The following is a 20,721-nucleotide window of genomic DNA, read 5'->3' as shown; positions in this document are numbered from 1 at the left end:
AAATCTTATGTACATACCTGCTGCTTCATCTCTTGTGTATCACCTCAAGTCAGGCTGCACCATTTGCACCACCTCAGACTAGGGCAGAAGCACAAGACACTCCATACACTGAAATAACAAGCAATTAATGTGGAAGATTAAATAAATCTGAGCTTCAGGAGACAGCATCTTGTCAAAAATTCAGCCTGGGACCCAAGCATGAAGATCCAGCATGTTACTAATCAAGCAAAAGGTGCACCCAAGTTCCTGTAGAATTCTGGGGCTTCAATCTTTAAGATCATTACACAGGAACACTCAGCAACCCCATAAAAGCCTCAGATGAAATAATAATATCAACCGTTGTTTCATCGTCAGTGCATATAGTAAATCAATGAACAATGAATACAATGCTTCGCCACCAGAAATGCCAAGCCCTCACACACTGCAAAAGACTGTTTCTAAAATCCTACAGTCCACCACATGCCAGATCCAACATATTCCTTCCCACCTGTGACTTGAACTGTCTCTGAAGAGGAGCATGAAAACACCACGAACTAAACTGGCCAATTCTTCAGATTCTTCTTCTGCTGCTGTTTTTTTTTTTTTTTTCTTCTTTTTTTTTTGGGTGAGGACATTATGAGTAAGCTTTTATTATTACTTTTTATTGTGTTCCTTGTCTGGACTCCCTAACATCTACAAAAAGTAAATAAATAGAAAAAAGGGTAAACTAACCACACTGCTGTAAGAAACTAAACTGTAAAGTAATATAAGGTAAGATGTGTTTCCATCTCAAGCTCACACAAAGCTAAATTCCTGTTCTGCTAAGGTAGGCAGCTAACTTTTTGCCACATCACTTAACCCAGAAAATCTATGGGTTCTGAGTGATGCTTCTGTCTGCTCCCTCATGCACTTTTGACCACACACACCATTTTTGATTGAAATTGCTAAAAATATGGAAATTGAAATATCTTACAGCCTGAATAGAAAAAATAAATTAATAAATAAACGGCCTGTAATGGTTATTGTACATACAAGAGGCCTGGATAGATCGTTGAAAGTCATAAAAAATACCAGAGCAATAATAATAATAATGATAATAATACCCCACCACCTCACCTACACCCGGAACGTATTTCACACACACACACACACACACACACACACACACACACACACACTAATCCAACATCTGAACCACCTGAAGCCCACACTCGTAACATTACAATTAATAATTGTAAATAAGTACATAAATACAAGTGGTAACATAATTTATCTGTTTATAACTGGCCAAGATAAACAGTGCCACACAAGCTTCGAGTACTTACTGGTATGGCGGTAGCGATGCTATGGCCAGCTAAAGTAATGAGAATGCAAAGCACAGGATTTAAAAAAAATAAATAAATAATAATAATAATAATAATAATAATAATAAGTAAATAAATAAATAAATAAATAAATAAATAAATAAATAAATATTTTTTTTAAATAACGCCTCAGCTGGTCTTTGTTCACACAGCAGGCTGATGATGATTATTATGATAGGATTTATGACGCGTTCGGTTCATGCATATAACTCAGAAATTTTGAATAATAAAATGATAATACGTGATATTTTATTTATATATCATTATTAGCATGTTTTTTTTTTTTTTTTCAATAACTTATGACTCATAACAATAATGAATATTACAGCAAACATTCATGACCTTAGTTATTCACTTTATATATATATATATATATATATATATATATATATATATATATATATATATATATATATATATATATATATATATATATATATATATATATATATATATATATATATATATATATATATATATAATTTTTTTTTTTTAAGCAGAGGACAAATATAATATATGATCTACCCAGACCCCTCCAAAGTTGTGAGTATACTTACATATCGTGGGTCTCATGAGTCTCAGCAGGGGATAGTAACTTTTCTCTCCCTCTTCACCTACTTCAGGTACTCCTTGTGCTGCCTCTCTCTCTCTCTCTCTCTCTCTCTCTCTCTCTCTCTCTCTCTCTCTCTCTCTGTAATCAGAGTGGGAAGCACGGAATAAACTAAGAGCCCGTCACTGATAGGGCCGTGATTTATGAAGGTGGCGGGTACAGAGAGACGGTGCTGCCAGCCATCTTCACCCGCCATCTTTCCATCCTCTCACTATTCACTATTCATTGCGATTCGCGTCCGGTCAACATCTACTTTACTCAACTCAATTCTAGGTGTTGCAGCACTTACCATTTCCTTGAGATACGGGAGGAATATTTAGGATTGTAACCTGGAAAGGCTAAAAATACTGCCACGAGTTTCCTTCTGAGCTTAGGTTTCACTGCAATAGGTTAGCATGGCTGCCTGACAGCTAACGTGCGGCACATTAACATAATTTTTCTTAGCCGTGATTTTCCTGTATATCAAAAATTTTCTAAGTTTTGCAACAATTCTATTTCATTGTTAATTTATTTGTAATAATTCTTTCTCTTTCAGAAATTATATAAAGGGTCACATCAGCAGCATTTCGTGGAAGCCTTGTCCGTGAAGGAACGCCAAGGCTGGCCGCCCCAATGAAGCTATGATAGACCGCCCCGAGTGTACCTATAGCTGGGGTGGCGGAACTTCACATGATCTTAGTAAGTTTTCAGAGAACAAAGTTAGGGAAGTCAGCATTTACAGAAACCAATGAGCTACTTGTCCCAATATGTCTCGTTAAAATTGTCGTAATAACGATCTTTTTTTCCATTGTTTTTATATTATTCTCACATGTGCATTTTGTCACTTTTTTTAATAGTAGTAATATTTCAATTAAATTTTGTTGTAGGTATGTTAAATTATATTTTCCCCTGTACACAACCTGGATTTATCTCGGTGCCAGGTTATGTAGTGGCCAGTGAGGCGGCGGCAAGAGAGCAGCGGTTGTGTGTTGTGTGATTGTTAGATCTGCTGCTGAAGGCAACATTACCACCATGTCGGGCTCGTCTCAGGTAATCCTTTAATCAAGTACTGCCCACTTTACCTCGAACATGTTTTTTTTAGGATTTGCCAAAGATCTAGACTTCTGGCCTGATTTTTGTTTTATGATTTCACTTCCTACCAGGCGTCCATAGAAACATCTATTTCTTAACCTTCCCCCCTCCGCCTCCTTCCAGACGTCCAAAGATACCTCTGAATATCAGTGAAAATTTAATGTTAAGTAGAAGGGGAAAAATGAAAAATAAAGCATTATCATTAATTTTTGGTGCTGGTGGGGAACTGACGTGTACGTCAGCTGTTTCTCAACTTGCTCCATAAATACACATTGCACAAGCAGATACAGTTTCCATCCTAGATAAACTTAAATGGCCAGTGGGCAGAAGCAGGTCTCGGGTCTGGGTGAGAAGCAGAAACGGAAGAAACCCAGCATTAAAATAAGAGAAAGAGTAACAGTAGGAGACTCACCGAAATCAGCTGACTACAGGAGCTCACGCCAGAGTGTAAACAACTAGCAATCTGTGAGAAAAGTTTCCTCTTCTGATTTAAATAAAGATAAGTTGACTGGAACCAAGCATAAAAATTTAATCCACGGATTTGTGAGTACAGCTTCTGATTCTGAAAGTACAGAGGGTGTATTATGTATTAATTGCAATGAGGTAGAGGATGGTGACAGCACTCTAGAATATGAAATATACAATGATTGGTGTCACACGAGACTGGACGCACACTGGGCTTCCCATCCACTTAAATACAACCATACAGTGGACATAGCTAATATCACTGAGCTGCACGAAGAGGCTTGTTAAGGCCTGGATGCAGTATCTTGTACAAGTTCATATAAGTACAAGCTCACTAATTTTGGCTTCAGTCTGCCAGCACATGGTGCTCTACTGAGCTTTCATGATGTGTTTTTGAAAACTTCACAATATTTTACATTTAAAACAGAATATCTTTTTGCTAGGTTTTAAAGAAGCTCTCAGTCAAGTGACAGAACTGCAACTGTCAACAGCATCAGTTCAATTAAGTTGCTCTCGGATTTTATGTCCAGTCACATAATTTAGCCTGGCTTTATATCTGGCAAAAGACTTAATTTTGGCACTGCATCCATGCCTGGTTATGTAGCTGGTAAAGTGCAGCCAAGTTAGGTTTAGTAAGGCTAGATTGAAAATTTCATATGTTTGAGGATTGTGGAGTCCCACTTTGCAATTTAGGAAGATATGCAATTGATTGATTGTTTAAGTGAGACTCACTGGTTTTGTGCATCTTGTATGAATATATGCTACTGACATGGTATACTAATAGGTAATGAGCTAGTGTGGCAATTTTAGTAGTAATCTGTGTCTGCCATTTCAGGGTTCGGTGACGGAGTATGTGGTGCGGGTTCCAAAGTGAGTAACAACAGAGGTTTGGCGCTTCTTCGTATTCAGCCATTTCATTTTGTTCTTTCTGATCATTTTCACTTTCTCTCTCTCTCTCTCTCTCTCTCTCTCTCTCTCTCTCTCTCTCTCTCTCTCTCTCTCTCTCTCTCTCTCTCTCTCTCTCTCTCTCTCTCTCTCTCTCTCTCTCTCTCTCTCTCTCTCTCTCTCCATTCTCTACTATCTGCAATTTCCTCACCACATCATTATGGCACTACTATTGATAATGCTGCAGACAAAAATAGGGTTTCCTCACCAACTGTATAGCGAATGTAAGAAAACAAACTCTTGAGAAAAGTCATAAGCAGGTATTAATCTTTAGGTATTAATAAAAGTTAGATGTAATAAGGTAATGTTTATAAAATGGAGGCTGGGTGCTTATATGTTGTGGGTGTTTGCTGTATCAGGAAGGGTGTAATGAGATGGTAGGGAATAAATGTTTTTCTCAATATAGCTTCAAGTTAATTCATATCACTCACAGGTATTTGCCTTAGTTATAGAGGACATTAGGAGAGCCTTGTTGCCCAACTGAGGTTGTTGCCTTCTGTCCAAGTGTAAGGGATTCCTTCCATTTTAGAATACCCAGTCTTAGGGAATAGGGTATCAGAGACTTGACATGAACACAATCTTAAATATTATTTGTAAGGAGGTTGTGTGGTGTTTGTAAGTACTAAATGGTAGCTTTCCTGATGTTTGATGACAAATTTTAGAAGTACCAAGAAGAAGTATCATATGATGCGGTTCCATGCAGCCTTAGGAGTGGACTTCAAGACCTGGGCACACACCAAGATGGAACGTGAGAACAACATGAAGGAGTTTAAGGGACTAGAGGAAGAGATGCCAAGGTAAGGCTCTCTCTCTCTCTCTCTCTCTCTCTCTCTCTCTCTCTCTCTCTCTCTCTCTCTCTCTCTCTCTCTCTCTCTCTCTCTCTCTCTCTCTCTCTCTCTCTCTCTCTCTCTCTCTCTCTCTCTCTCTCTCTCTCTCTCTCTCTCTCTCTCTCTCTCTCTCTCTCTCTCTCTCTCTCTCTCTCTCTCTCTCTCTCTCTCTCTCTCCTCCTTAGATACCACCACCTTATTTTGCCACCATTAATTTTAAGCTTTCTTCTCACAAATGTTATTGGATTGATTTACTAAATTCAGCAGTTTTCACTCTCCTAGCAACATTGTCACTTGCATCCAGCTTAGTATTAACTTTAACCTGTGCTCACCTTCAGTTCAGTTTTACCCTTTCGCATGCACATGGTGTAGTGGTTGGCATGCTTGACTCACAACCTAGAAGGCCCGAGTTTGTCCCAGGCATGGTAACTCAGTTATAAAGCTGACATATGCAGATGAGGTGTGATCCATAATTTCCTGACTGTGGAGAATTAACAATTAATGGTGTAGACTTGGGATGCTAAAGAGCACTTAAAAACTACTCATTATCATGCACTATGCAAGCTGATCCAGTAAGCTTAAGTTTGTTTATGAAGACAGCCTGATAACTTTTAGATCACACCTCATATATATTACATATCTGACCAGTACTTTTCTGTAGGATTTGATTTGCATCTGATGTTTCTGGATGCAGGGAAAAGAGATGGGTCTGTTCTAGTTCAGGAGCAAATGAGCTCTACTGTCAGCCCCTGATGCTTCCATGATGATTCATATTCTAGTTTAGTTAATGAAGATTTCTATTCCCTTAAATGCCTGGATGCCAGGATGAATTTTTTATGCAGTCTTAGTGTGTGTGTATATGTAGATACAGGTGTTTCAACTACTCCACATTTTGTAGGTATTCAGTCTGGTGTATGGATAGATAAAGAAAATGAAATTGCTTTTCCCTGACTCTATGGATGTATTTTCATGGCAGGTATGGAGCAGGATCGGAGTTTGGACGAGAACAGAGGGAGGAGGCACGGCGTAAAAAATATGGCATCAATGTAAAAAAATATCGGCCTGAAGATCAGCCATGGATCCTTAGTGTGGCCGGCAAGAATGGCAAAAAGTGAGTTAGACATTATTTTAGTAAAAACACTAAACATTTTACCAGGGTGGAAAATTACATTCTTCTTGACAAAGGAGCACAAGGAGATGGTAACTCATGATGAAGCTACAGAAAAAAAAAAATAAATAAAAAAACAATAAAAATTTTAAAGGTTTCTAAAAGGTTGGCTTTTTTACAGAGATATCTTGATATTCCTCTCTTGAAATAGTTATAGGAAGAATTAGTTTCATTTAGATAAAAATTAAAGGTAAAGGCTTCACCCTTGTGTCACACAGTAAAGTTATGGTGTTTGAGAGGAGAAAAGATACCATAGCAGTATTCGTGTTTCATAACCAGGCATGTTATCCACCTTACTATTCCATGAGCATGACATCTGATACCATTCTTCAGGTTCAAGGGCATCAGGGAGGGAGGTGTGTCAGAGAACTCCTCCTGGTATGTGTTCATGCAGGGGAAAGATGGGGCATTTGAAGCTTATCCAGTGGAAGAATGGTATAATTTCAAGCTTATCCAGCGGTACAAAGCCTTGAGTGCAGAGGAGGCAGAAAGGGAGTTTGAAAGGTGGGTTCTGTATTCTTTTGTTGTGGTATACTTTTGTAAAAACAGTTTTTCAACCTTTCTCAAAATACATAAATAAAGTTTTGTAGCATGCTTTTTCTCATGAAAGGAAAACTTTTCCAGAGCTTATGAGTGATTGAAATTAGGAGGAATGTTGTAGATGCTCAATAACTGAATTTGTTCATTAACCTGTTAGGTTTCATTTCTCTTTTTGTCAAATTTTTTTCTATATCATTTCAGGAGAGATAAAATTATGAACTACTTCTCTGTTATGTGTCAGAAGAAGCTCAAGAATGAGGGAGATGATGCAGCAGATGGTGAGGAGGAAAGAATAAAGAAGAAGGGCCCTTCTAGTAAATGTAAGCTTTAACATTTATCTCAGCATATTTTTTATCATTGTTTAATCAGTGACTGTGTACTTAATCTTCTACTTTTTTATGATGCTTGAAACCAATAGAATCTCTTAGTATGAATTTTAATCCTGTCTCTTAAAATAGCTGGTGGATAACAATCATATCCTGTAATCAATCCACTGAAGTCATGAATATATAATAGATGAAATTCATAGGTTTTGTGTCATAAAGCTTAATCTTGAGACTCATGATATTTATTTATGCCATTATTACTAGATTTTGTCTGGGAAAATAATACAGCTGAGTAATTCTCTCTCTCTCTCTCTCTCTCTCTCTCTCTCTCTCTCTCTCTCTCTCTCTCTCTCTCTCTCTCTCTCTCTCTCTCTCTCTCTCTCTCTCTCTCTCTCTCTCCTCTCTCTCTCTCTCTCTCTCTCTCTCTCTCTCTCTCTCTCTCTCTCTCTCTCTCTCTCTCTCTCTCTCTCTCTCTCCAGCCTTGATGTTGTCCGAGTTGGATGACTGGATGTCAGATGAGGGATCAGATGCTGATGAAGAGCGGGAAGAAGAAGAAGAGGATGACATGTCCAAGAAGAAAAAGAAGGTGCAGTCAAAGAGTAGAACACAACAAGGCGAGTTTTTATTTATTTATTTTATTTCATTTATTTATTTTTTTTAAGAGGCCCACTAGCCAAGGGCACCAAAAATTATGAACAAAAAAAAGCCCACTTATTGCCAGTTCCTTACAGACGTCAGGTAGAATGGTAAAAAAAACAGAGGATAAGTGTCTTGAAACTTTCCTCTGGAAAGAGTCCAAGTTATATGAAGGAGGAAATACAGAAGCTGGTAGGGAGTTCCAGAGTTTACCAGAGAATAGGATGAATGATTGAGAATATTGGTTGACTCTTGCATTAGAGAAATGGACAGAATATTCTTGTACAGCGAGACCAGGAGGGGAGGCATGCAAGATCAGAAGAGCAGTTAGTGTGAAAATAGCAGTAGAAGATAGCAAGAGATGCAACATCGCAACGATGAGAAAGAGGCTGAAGACAGTTAGTTAGAGGAGAGGAGTTGCTTTTCTTTCCATCCTGTCTAAAATAGCAGTATGATTGGATCCCCCTGCACATGTAAAGCATACTTCATGCATGGACAGATAAGGCCTCTATACAGAGTTAGCAGCTGGGGGAATTGAGAAAAACTGGCAGAGATGACTCAATGCCTTACTTAATACAAGCTGTTTTAGCTAGACATGAGATGTGAAATTTCCAGTTTAGATTATAAGTAAAGAACAGACTGAGGGTGTTCATTGTAGAAGAGGGGAACACTTGGGTATCATTGAAGAAGGGGGGATAGTTATCTGGAAGATTGTGTTGAGTTGATAGATGGAGGAATTGAGTTTTTCAGACATTGAACAATACTAAGTTTGCTCTGTACCAATCAGAAATTTTAGAGAGATCAGAAGTCAGGTGTTCTGTGGCTTTCCTGCTTGAGCTGTTTACTTCCTGAAGGGTTGGACATCTACAAAAAGACGTGGAAAAGTGCAGAGTTGTATCATCAGCATAAGTTTGGTTTAGAAGATCATTGATGAATAATAGGAAGAGATGGGTGACAGGACAGAACCCTGAGGAACACCACTGTTAATAGACTTAGGAGAAGAACAGTGACTGTCTATCACAACAACAATAGAACAGTCAGAGAGGAAACTTCAAGATGAAGTTACAGCAAGAAGGATAGAAGCCATTAGAGGGTAGTTTGGAAATCAAAGCTTTGTGCCAGACTCTATCTAAAGCTTCTTAATATGTCTAAAGCAACAGCAAAAGTTTCACCAAAATCCCTAAAAGAAGATGACCAAGACCCAGTAAGGAAGCCAGATCACCCATACTGGCAATCAAATAGAAGGTTGTAAAGTGATAGATGTTTAAGAATCTTCCTGTTGAGGATAGATTCTAAAACTTTAGATCAGCAGGAAATTAAAGCAATAGGACAGTAGTTTGAAGAATTGGAGCAGGACAAGATACAGATAATGAGGTTGTGATAAGAGCAGCCCAACAGAGAATATAGGGTGACAGCATAAGCAGGATTGGAGGTTAGGAAAAGATCAAGAATGTTGGGCATTTCTCCAAGACAAGTAGAGTGTTGCACCAGTTGCTATAGGTTGTGGAGGATAGCAAAGTTAAAGGTTAGTTCACCAGGATGGTCAGTGAAAGAAGAGGAAAGCTGAAGTTGGTGCTGAACAATGAAGTCTCCAAGAATGGAGATCTCCGCTAAAGGGAAGAGAGTCAGAACTCAGAGTTAACTTTGCAAGTTAAGTTGTCAAAGAATCTTTTTATAGTCAGTGGAGTTAGGTGAGAGGTATACAGCACAGATTAATTTAGTTTGAGAGTGACTCTGTAGTCATAGCCAGATGGTGGAAAATTCTGAAGATTCAAGAGTGTGGGCACAAGTGCAAGTTAAGTTGTTGCACACATAGACACATTATCCAGCTTTGGATTGAAAATGAGGATAGGGAAAGTAGGAGGGAACAGAAAAGGGAATACTTTCAATTGCCTCAGACACCTGTGTTTCAGTGAGGAAAAGAAGATGAAGCTTAGTAGAGGAGAGGTGGTGCTCTACGGATTGAGAATTAGATCTAAGGCCGCAAATGTTGCATAAGTTAATGAAGAAGTTGAGAGGGATGTCAAGGCACTTAGGATCAATACCAGAAGAGCACTCTGACCTGGGGACATTAGTGGTCCCCTTATCAGACAGGGACATATTGAATTTAAGATTTTGAGTGAAGGATTTGTGTGTAGTTAGGTGCATGTAGTTTTGTGTGAAGGAAGAGAGTTATGTTTAGAGGGCAGGCTATAACTGCCACCTTGTGTTGTGAGACATAAGGGGAAATGTTCAGTGAGATCACAGCAGGGTTATTGAAAAGTTCACAGCACCCCCTGATCCAGTGCTTCTGACCTCACTGGAAGTAATTATTGTTTTGGCAGGTGTCTGCTGCCTACTTAAGAGCAGAAAAGGCATTCCTTATGAAAGAATGGTTTGTTTATGTGGAAAAGCGACATACCATTGACTGCACTCCATTACCTCCAGTCTGGATTAGTAATTTTGCCGCCAGAGGACACACAAACATGGTAACACAGCCATCATCGTTAATATTTATTTACTTATTTATTTTTATTATTAATTTTTATACTTTCAGAGGATGTTTATTATTTTTGTATTTACTTTATCTCATTGATTTGATTGGATTATTGGTTTATTTGTTTATTGATTGAATGATTGATTGACTTGATTTGATTATTTTAATTTTCTTTGATTGTACTAGGGAGTGCACTTGTAAGGTACATGCTAGTGAGGGAAACCACAAAGTAGTCTTAAAATATTTGTGAAACTCTTTGTTATTTTAAAGCAATGTACCATTAGCATGATTGTAATGGTCAGTATATAATATTTCAATTAAATACTAAATATTTACAAGAATTTTTATTTATTTATTTATTTTATTTATTTTTATATATTTATTTATTTATTTCATTTATTTATTTATTTTTTTTATTTATTTATTTATTTTTTATTCCTACAGGTGGGAAGAAAAGGAAAAATGTGGATGGAGACAGTGACGAAGACTGCTTTGAGGAGAGTGATGAATATGATGATGGTGCAGAGCATGATTATATTTCTAGTGACTCATCAGAGTAAGTAAAAACACAGATTTTAGCATGGGCCTCAGTCACTCAGTGTCTTGAATGCCAACTTCAGCATCATCACCAGTCATCACAAATCCCTGACTTATGGCATTGAAGGAATTTCTACTAACCCCTGCCTACAGATTTGTTCATCCACTTCTCTTATGTCTACTATAAGAACATAAGAAAATAAGGGAAGGTGCAAGAGGCCATCAGGCCTATATGTTGCAGTCCCTGAATGAGACATAACTACTATTTCCACCTGTCATTGCCATCCAAAAATTTGGTGTCTTGGGATCCACTCATACCAGCCACATTTCCTGACACAGATGTTGAAATTGTCATTTATTTTTCTCATTAGTTGAGGAAATGGTTGCTGAGTTTTAAAAAAGAATTTTGTCATCATTCCTATGTATTTCACATAGTCTACTTGTCTTATTATACCTTTCAGTTTTAAAGCCACATCTAGTAATTATCTACTATCAAGAATTTATCAAATGTGATCACTTTATTTTCTTAGCTCTGATGCTGAAAATGATGAAGTAGTTCGGAAAGAGCTTGTTGGAGTCGACCAAGCAGATGCCCTCAAGAAATTGTTGAACTCAGATGAAGAAGATGAGGAAGAAAAGGAGAAAGAGGAAGAAGAAGATGAAGAGGATAAAAAGGAGGGTGAGGATAAAGAGGAAAAAGACAAGAAAAAGAAGAAGAAGAAGAAGAAAAAGGAAAAAAAGGCAGAAGTTAATAAGGAAGGTAAGTTCTCAACGCTAAATGAAAAATCAGATATTGAGATGTCAAACTTAAACCTTTATTCTCAATCTAAATTATCCTTTGATTTCACTCCTTCCATTTTATGTTGGCCATTCCTTATTGCTTCTTGTCATTTACTAAGTCATCCTTACTAGATTTAGGAAAAGAGGGTTATACTTAGTCTTACCACCTCTGTCACGGCTTCCTGATTATTTTGTGTCTTGTCAGGAAGTTCTATAATGATTAAGCACTAACAACCTAATTACTGAGTATGTTCCTCTCATCTACCACTCCTGAGAACCAATTCCTTCCTATCTCTTTCTTGAATTCCTCTCTATTTGTCTATTCCTGCAATGGCAATGACATATTGTTTAGTATCTCTTCCTTTAAGGAGGATGTCAGCCTGATATATAGAAAGAAGAGTATATAAAAGAAATGCATTCAAATTAAAATTGACACAAGTACAGTCATTTTATTTTTGTCCATCAGATTCAGAAGGGAAGAGCTCAGACACTAGTGCTGATGAAGACAATACTAAGAAGAAAAAGAAAAATAAGGATTCAGAGAGGTGAGTGTTGTTTTTGCGACATGTTCTCCAATATTTGGACTGTTATGCAGGTAATTGCTTAAAAGTGTGAAGACCTGTCCTTTTCCCCATAGAGACCTAGGTCCTGAGATGAATTTCAGTTTTGCCTTTTCGTCTATGTTCTTGCACATAGCATACAGCATTCATTATGTGCCTCTGCACAACCATCTCAACATCACTCATTTTCATGTTGTATCTACTTTTATACTTACCCGTGTCACTTTCCTTACATTGATAGTATTTACTATTCACACTTTTCATTGAATTTTATGTCAAAGGTGATTTTGAACTGAGATCCTTCTCAACTAAGTTCTTGCTCAAAGTATTGGCATGCTTGCATTACTTTCAACTGCTCTTGTACCTCAAGGCTGTCCATACTTGAAAAGATAGCTTTCCTAGTCAGATCCAGGAATCTTTACTATACCTCATCAGCACAAATTCCTTATCGATTATAAAGATATGTACTGAAGTGAAATCATACATGATTTGTAACATCTGCAGTAAGAAGGATGGAGGGGAAGGAGGTGTTAAGAGGAAGTTAAAGGCTAATCCAGCCGACCACTCAGCCAAGAGGCAACGTGGAGACATTGCTGCAGGGAGCACAGGAGGTGGCACATCTTCCCCCATGGTGGCCTCAGGAAGGTAAGGGTAGCCACATGCCATGAATGCTTTATTTTGTTATTTTTGATACAGGATTCAAGTATTCACTCCATACCCTCTTTATGAAAACTTGAGAATAGTATTAGACTGTAGTTGTATAAGTTTCATACATATTTAAGTTTATGCATTACAGCTTATCTCTATTACTTTTCTGTTAGTTTGATTTTACAAGCATAGGAGACTGATTTACAGGCATAGAAGGGAGGATAGCATTGCAGGTTGAAGAATGAGAATATGGTTGAAGTGGGTGGGAACAGATGCAGAGTGCTGGATAAAGGAAAGTAACTGAGAGATGTCGATAAGAACTAGAAGTAAAGGAAAAGTGGAAGAAATGGTGATAGAGTTGAGTTGCAAGCAGTGAAAAGGATGACATAAACAGCATGGGACAGATCTTGGGTGAAGGGCTCCTTCTAGGCAGTCAGAGGGAAATCAAAATCAAGACACTCATGAATTACCTACACACAAATGCACATTGAGTGCATTCATATATGTTATAATCAGTGTAATGTAGAAATGAAATCAGGATTATCATAAACAGGATTATTCAGGATTATCATAAACAGAACAGTTAATATTGGAATAGATCAGGCTGAAAAGAGGGAAAAGCTATTGCATGACTTTAATTCATTATACTACCTTTCTATTTTGTTTTAAAAGAACTCATGAAAAAAGGCATCAGGGTACTCATAATGAGATGAATTTATGGAGTGGCACAAATTCTGCAACTTGAAGGGCATGCAACTTAACTTTCATTTTAAGGTGTAGTTTATTTCAGCAACTTTCATTTTAAGGTGTAGTTTATTTCAGCAGCATATATTGCTTATGTAGTCTCATCACTTGGTTATAAATATATCAAGATTAGACAACTTGACTCTTCAAATTATGAAATTAACCTATTATATGTATCTTCCTTCAGTCTTTTTAACCTTTTAATTTTCTTCATAACACATATTTTGTCTAATACTGCTTTGCTCTCTTCACAGTGACAGTGGAGTTACTGAGGAGGCAATCCGAAGGTACCTCATGCGCAAGCCCATGACCACCACAGAATTGCTCCAAAAGTTTAAGTGCAAAAAAACTGGTCTTAATTCTGATCAGCTGGTCCATGCCATTGCACAGATCCTAAAGCGCATCAATCCAGCCAAACAGATGGTCAAAGGCAAGATGTACCTATCCCTTAAGCAGTAGCTGTTATCCTTTGGAGTATAGATGTACACAAGGTGAGATGTATTGCATTTCTTTTGAAGGACAGGACTATATAGTACTAGGGAGTCTTGTCATGTAAGTGGTGCATTGGCAAAGGTAATTTTGCCAAAGATGGTAAAATATGAATGCAGACAGTAAGGGGAGTCATTTTTCAGGTTTACAGATGACAAGTAAGAGAAAGTTAAGTGAAATGTTATCTTGGATTTTGTTTTTAAGAACAAACTAAATTATGCTAGGAATAATGTGTGTTCAGAGACAGTGTTACCATCCTTGAGGTTCTTAAAAGCATGCATCAGATATGCTTTCTGCAGATCCTAAAACATTTGTTCTTGCAATATTAAATGAGGGGGCCTTTATGTGAGTTACATTTAATTGGAATTGTGAATTAATAAAATCTGAGTAGGGAAAACAGACATTCGAATCAGTCATTATTGAGTATATATCCTGTATTTATATCCTGTCATTTCTGTTTTGCTGACCTTTGCTTTTACCAGGTCAGAGTCTTGTCTTTACATCCTTGACAGCAGAAAGGAGACAAGCTCACATTGTCTCCACTCAACTAGAAATTTGAATCTGGTATCTCTTGTTAGGTGAGCACATGTAAGCCATCACACCAGTGGACCATCATGGTGTATATTTACCTCGTGTAAACATATAAGGAAACCCTTTGTTGAATCATACCAGCGGGTAATAAAAGTAAACAAATATTTATTTCATTGTATCTTCTATTTTATTTTAATATTAGACTATTCTCAAATAAGAGAACTGTCAGGCTACATTTATGTAAAATTTACATACACAGCAATTTGTCAAAATGACTGATTAATGCATACATCTGTTATTTTTCACAAATTACGTATACTGAAAATATTTTTGAAAATATTCACCATACTTTGCCTGACACCCTATCCAAAATGGATTTTGTCCAAAATATTGGTTTCTTTTTCCATTACCAAGAAATGCTATTTTCTATTAGAGAAAGTGATATTTTGCCTGTCAAAATATACACTCTACAATAATCAAAACTAAATACTAGTTACTTGTCAACATACATTTCATTAAAAAAAAAATAACAAACTAGACACGTTCACTGCATTATCATGTATTGAAACACAGCAAAGTCAGTTTAACTAATATTCAACATATTGTTTACTTATTGTAATAACTTTAAAAAACTCTAATTATTCCCAACATGACAACACTGCGACAATCCCTATTTATCAAGAAACTATTTACGTCTAGTTGGTTCTGATGCTGTAGGAGGAGGAGGTGGTCCCCTTTTCTCTAGCTCCTCCATGTAAGCCATTAAGATTTTTGACCTTTCATCTGGTTGACATTCCAGTACCAGATAACGGCGATCTTTGCGTAAAACCTCCACAATATCACGCATGTGCTGCTCTCCCTCACTGCATAGCTTCAAAGAGCGATGAGTGATACTTTTAGTTTCCTGTAAAAAAAATATATATAAGTTGGACATCACTAAATTAGTTATAAAGAGACAGAAGAATGTGAGGAGGAAAGGAATGATAAAACTTGAGAGAGGAGAGAGCATGGAAACAGAAGCTCAAGCAAGTGCAGGGGGATTGAGAAGCCACTTTACAAGTGAGCAGTACTGTCCAGATTGACTGGGTGAGTCCCATGTATTTTATATAAAAAGGAAAGTACTCATAGCTATTCATTTGGCACTTAACTCTTTCAGTGCAATACAAAACAATGAATAACACCAGAAGTAATGCATGAAATCTTTTCAAGTATCTACAAGAAGGAAATTAAAAAGAATAGATTTTGCAAAGACTGGAGGTGGCTGCGGAACAAGTAACAATGTATCAGAGTGATTAGTAATTAAGGAAAAGATTTACCAAATACAAGTCAAAGGGTTAAGCAATGTTTATAACAGTTTTCCTGATTGGTTGTGTCCTTCCCTCACTTTGCCACAGTTTCCTTGTCACTCACACTTGCCTCAGAATTATGTTGGTCTTATCAAGACAACTCTTCTTCAAGGTAAACCTTTTTAGTGGCTGCCATTGAACTAAAAAATTACACAACTCAGATACAGTTGTCTAAACTCAAAATCTACAGGAAATATGATGAGTTTAATTCACAAGACTGTTTAAAGTTCAGAAAACCTTACACGAGTTGCACAATTACTGCTGAATCCAAAATGAACAGGAGATGTGTTATGATGAATATGAAAACAAATATATATACACCTCCCAAGGTAAGTGTGAGTGACAGGAAAAGTGCATCCAGGAAAACCATCACAAGCACTACCTTGGTGCTAGATGAATAAGCCTCCTCAGAGTATAATACTGATCATGCTTGCTTTTATACAAAAAATTACACATGAACTCACCTACATTCAACCTGTTCCTAAAAAGGGTGACCGTTCTAATCCCTCAAACTACCATCCTATTGCTTTAATTTCCTGCCTATCTAAAGTTTTTTTAATCTATCCTCAACAGGAAGATTCTTAAACATCTATCACTTCACAACCTTCTATCTGATCGCCAGTATGGGTTCCGTCAAGGCCGCTCTACTGGTGATCTTCTGGCTTTCCTTACTGAGTCTTGGTCATCCTCTTTTAGAGATTTTGGTGAAACTTTTGCTGTTGCCTTGGACATATCAAAAACTTTTGATAGAATCTGGCACAAAGCTTTCATTTCCAAACTACCCTCCTACGGTTTTTATCCTTCTCTCTGTAACTTCATCTCAAGTTTCCTTTCTGACCGTTCTATTGCTGCTGTGGTAGACGGTCACTGTTCTTCTCCTAAATCTATTAACAGTGGTGTTCCTCAGGGTTCTGTCCTGTCACCCACTCTCTTCTTATTATTCATTAATGATCTTCTAAACCAAACTTCTTGTCCTATCCACTCCTACGCTGATGATACCACCCTGCACTTTTCCACGTCTTTTCATAGACGTCCAACTCTTCAGGAGGTAAACATATCATGCAGGGAAGCCACAAAACGCCTGACTTCTGATCTTTCTAAAATTTCTGATTGGGGCAGAGCAAACTTGGTATTGTTCAATGCCTCAAAAACTCAATTCCTCCATCTATCAACTCGACACAACCTTCCAGACAACTATCCCCTCTTCTTCAATGACACTCAACTGTCCCCCTCTTCTACACTGAACATCCTTGGTCTGTCCTTTACTTATAATCTGAACTGGAAACTTCACATCTCATCTCTAGCTAAAACAGCTTCTATGAAGTTGGGTGTTCTGAGATGTCTCCGTCAGTTTTTCTCACCCCCCCAGCTGCTAACTCTGTACAAGGGCCTTATCCGTCCATGTATGGAGTATGCTTCACATGTCTGGGGGGTTCCACTCATACTGCTCTTCTAGACAGGGTGGAATCAAAAGCTTTTCGTCTCATCAACTCCTCTCCTCTGACTGACTGTCTTCAGCCTCTCTCTCACCACCGCAATGTTGCATATCTAGCTGTCTTCTACCGCTATTTTCATGCTAACTGCTCTTCTGATCTTGCTAACTGCATGCCTCCCCTCCTTCCGCGGCCTCGCTGCACAAGACTTTCTTCTTTCTCTCACCCTTATTCTGTCCACCTCTCTAATGCAAGAGTTAACCAGTATTCTCAATCATTCATCCCTTTCTCTGGTAAACTCTGGAACTCCCTGCCTGCTTCTGTATTTCCACCTTCCTATGACTTGAATTCCTTCAAGAGGGAGGTTTCAAGACACTTATTCATCAATTTTTGACCACTGCTTTGACCCTTTTATGGGACTGGCATTTCAGTGGGCATTTTTTTTTTATTAGATTTTTGTTGCCCTTGGCCAGTGTCCTTCCTACATAAAAAAAAAAATAAAAAAAGTCAATTTTGCCAATCATGGTTTCTTACCTCCCAACAACATAGTGTCCTTCCTACATAAAAAAATAAATAAAAAAAGTCAATTTTGCCAATCATGGTTTCTTACCTCCCAACAACAATTATTATAATTCTTAAAATATTCAACTGCACTACAATACGAACCCACCACCTTTCCTTTCCTTCACTGCCTCTACTTGGTCCTTTAAAATCAAGACTCTCCAAACACATAACCCCCATGCTCTTGTACACTCAACAATCTCCCAAAATCTTGTCTACTTCTTTCCTGAAGCATTCTTTTAAATCAACATCATTAAATAACCTCGTGCAGCTCAACTATAAATGCAATGCTAATAATAATATCATGCAATTATATCAGAAATGCAATGCTGATAATAATCATGCAATTCTATTAGAAAAGCAAAGCTGATAATAATCACTCACTTTTAGGAGTTCCCTGAAGTCGGCTTTTGCAGCTACCAACTTGTCCTTCAGGTATTCCCTGAACTCCCTTTCACATTTCTTGTCTGATGATGAAAATTTGGTGTAGCGTGGATCATCTTTTAACTCCTTTTTGAGATCTTTCCAATTTGAATCCAAGTGCAGGTCAGGCAATTCTTCTAACAGCTCTCTAAAATTTTTGAAAAAATAAATTAACAATAATAATAATAATAATAATAATAATATGTGTGATGGGGGAATGGATCACTAATTCATTATGCCATTTGTGAGGTAAGGTTAAGTCCTCTCATCCACAAAGGCCAAGAAACTTAAGATGTGAAGGAGTACTTGTAAATGCAAACATGAAGACAGTCTGTCTCTTTAAAGGAGATATTAAGTTGTACAGTAATGATTCATGAATTTCATGTACAACATATTTTAATTATTATTTATTTTTATTTTTAATGTGTTAAGCTTTGAATTCTTTGACAATATTTTCTAAGAAAAATTTTTCTTTTGTAGCATGTGAGACAGAAACATGGAAGGGAATATAAAGAACAGTACTGTGATGGTTTTTTGAGAATGTAGAGGTGTGTGACTGTTGCACCTTAAAAGAAGAAAGTGCTAGCAGTAAGAACATTTTAGTTAAATCAATGACTCCTGTTCATACACTCTCCTAAGTTCCACTATTAGTTTCCCCATATACTCATTACATTACCTAAATTTCTCTCGCTTCCTCTTGGTAAGATTTTCTACATGGCTATTAAATAACTTTTCTTTCTCTTCCCTTTCTAAGGCTCCAGCAGACTCCCATCTTGAGTCTTTCTTTAAAGATTTCTTGGCTTCTTTCCAAGTGTAATCAGTGCTGCGAACCTAGAGGAAAAATAAAGATTATGCAATGCCAAACATAAAATAAATAGCTAAATATTCAAGAAAGTGGGTTAACCAAATTCAATAACTTTAAAATTCTTACTCCATACATTTTTATTTTAAAATCAATGTTTTTGATTTTGCACAGGAATTAGAACTTCTGATATTTCAATGCTGTTGCTTAGCACAGGAATTAGAACTGATATTTTAAATTCAGAGCAGAACTATTGAAATGTTTATTTTCAGTGCTGCAGAATTTGAGACAACAGTAGTTTAATGATGTATATCTGTGTACCAGGCTGAGATCCTAAAACAAGACACCTCATCTAAACTGCACAATAATGTATAGTAATTTTATTTGTACTAACCAGGTCTGCTAATAATGCATTAAAATTGTGCACAGCTTCATCATGCTTGTGTTGCATGCGCTCCTTGTCACGGTCACGGAGATGCCCAGCTAATGCCCTCTGAACCTCCTCTTCTCTCTTCCTCAAAGACTCTTCAATCCTCCTCTGTCTTTCACGTTCTTCCTCCTCTGCTGCTTCATTTGCTTCTCCATCTTCACGTTCTTCATCTGCACCATCGCTGCCTGTGTCTTCACCCTGAAAGTGGAAACATCCTATATATCAATATCTTATTTCCTACACTGTTACTTTATAAGCTTGAGCCAACTTCACCATGCACAGCTGCTGATATTTTCAAATATAAGGTAAAAGTGTAACAAAATATGATTATATGCAAAGCTGAAAGATAATTTTGTACAGCATTAAATATATTAATTAATTATTGCAAATCAAGTCATCTGTTGCTGATTACTGACATTTTTTTTTTTAATCACATAAACAACTATCAGAAAGCTAAAAAAAATTGTACACAACAAAATGCATACCATGCTGGACAACTTGACTCCCCTAACCTCGCTCTTATGGTTTTCCTCTATATCTTCTCCTTCTTCTGGGATAGTTTCAAACTCTTCTCTTTCCTTATCCTTTTCTTTTTCCTTCTCTTTTTTCTCCTCTCGGTCTCTTTCTTTTTCCTTTTCTTTCTCCCTTTCTTTTTCCTTCTTTTCTTTCTTTTTCTCCTTCCGGTCAGCCCTCTCTCTTTCCTTGCTGCGGTCCCGGGACTCTCTGCTTCTTCTCTCTCTCTCTTTGTCTCCACGCTCCCTCTCTCTCTCTCTTTCCATGCGATCTCTGTCCCGATCTGTTCGTTCCCTATCACGTTCCCTTTCTCTGTCCCTCTCCCTTTCTCGGTCTCGATCTCGGGTCCTGGATCTGTCTCGGGAGCGCCGTCGCTCTTCTTTGATCTGGTTGAGAGAAAGATATTTAAAATGGATCTCAATATATTTATTTTTTCATATTAATTCAGTATTAAAAGGAGAATAAGATACAATGCAAAGCAAAATAATGATTCATTGCTTGATGTGAGAGCACATCA

General features: G+C 37.3%; 2 protein-coding genes across 6 annotated transcripts in view; one reads left to right on the top strand and one right to left on the bottom strand.

Annotated features, from left to right (window-relative positions):
* Positions 1-2,867: 2,867 nt before the first annotated feature.
* LOC135111120 (general transcription factor IIF subunit 1-like) lies at positions 2,868-14,872 on the top strand. 2 transcript variants are annotated; one of them, XM_064024096.1, is made up of 13 exons: positions 2,868-2,982; positions 4,325-4,359; positions 5,097-5,231; positions 6,238-6,372; positions 6,763-6,933; positions 7,171-7,289; positions 7,775-7,909; positions 10,852-10,963; positions 11,475-11,704; positions 12,191-12,269; positions 12,789-12,929; positions 13,931-14,167; positions 14,648-14,872. In XM_064024096.1, the coding sequence occupies exons 1-12, from the start codon at positions 2,965-2,967 to the stop codon at positions 14,133-14,135; spliced, it is 1,515 nt and encodes a 504-aa protein (XP_063880166.1). In that variant the 5' UTR covers positions 2,868-2,964; the 3' UTR covers positions 14,136-14,167; positions 14,648-14,872. The 2 variants fall into 2 exon arrangements, with proteins under 2 accessions (XP_063880166.1, XP_063880165.1); XM_064024095.1 differs by having other exon boundaries at positions 13,931-14,872.
* LOC135111118 (transcription elongation regulator 1-like) overlaps positions 14,861-20,721 on the bottom strand; it is a 24,451-nt gene continuing 18,590 nt past the window's right edge. For 2 of the 4 annotated variants that reach the window (XM_064024088.1, XM_064024086.1), the window contains 5 exons: positions 20,177-20,590; positions 19,656-19,889; positions 19,136-19,290; positions 18,421-18,607; positions 14,861-15,600 (listed from right to left, as the gene is read on the bottom strand). In XM_064024088.1, the coding sequence (XP_063880158.1) occupies positions 15,382-15,600; positions 18,421-18,607; positions 19,136-19,290; positions 19,656-19,889; positions 20,177-20,590 (1,209 nt within the window). In that variant the 3' untranslated portion in view covers positions 14,861-15,381. The remainder of the gene's footprint in view (positions 15,601-18,420; positions 18,608-19,135; positions 19,291-19,655; positions 19,890-20,176; positions 20,591-20,721) is intronic. The other 2 variants (XM_064024094.1, XM_064024087.1) reach the window with 1 other exon arrangement.

This window comes from Scylla paramamosain, chromosome 21 (genome assembly GCF_035594125.1).
Source record: "Scylla paramamosain isolate STU-SP2022 chromosome 21, ASM3559412v1, whole genome shotgun sequence".
Taxonomy (NCBI): domain Eukaryota; kingdom Metazoa; phylum Arthropoda; class Malacostraca; order Decapoda; family Portunidae; genus Scylla; species Scylla paramamosain.
Note: the sequence above shows the minus strand (reverse complement) of the source record. Positions and strands in the feature narration are given on the sequence as shown.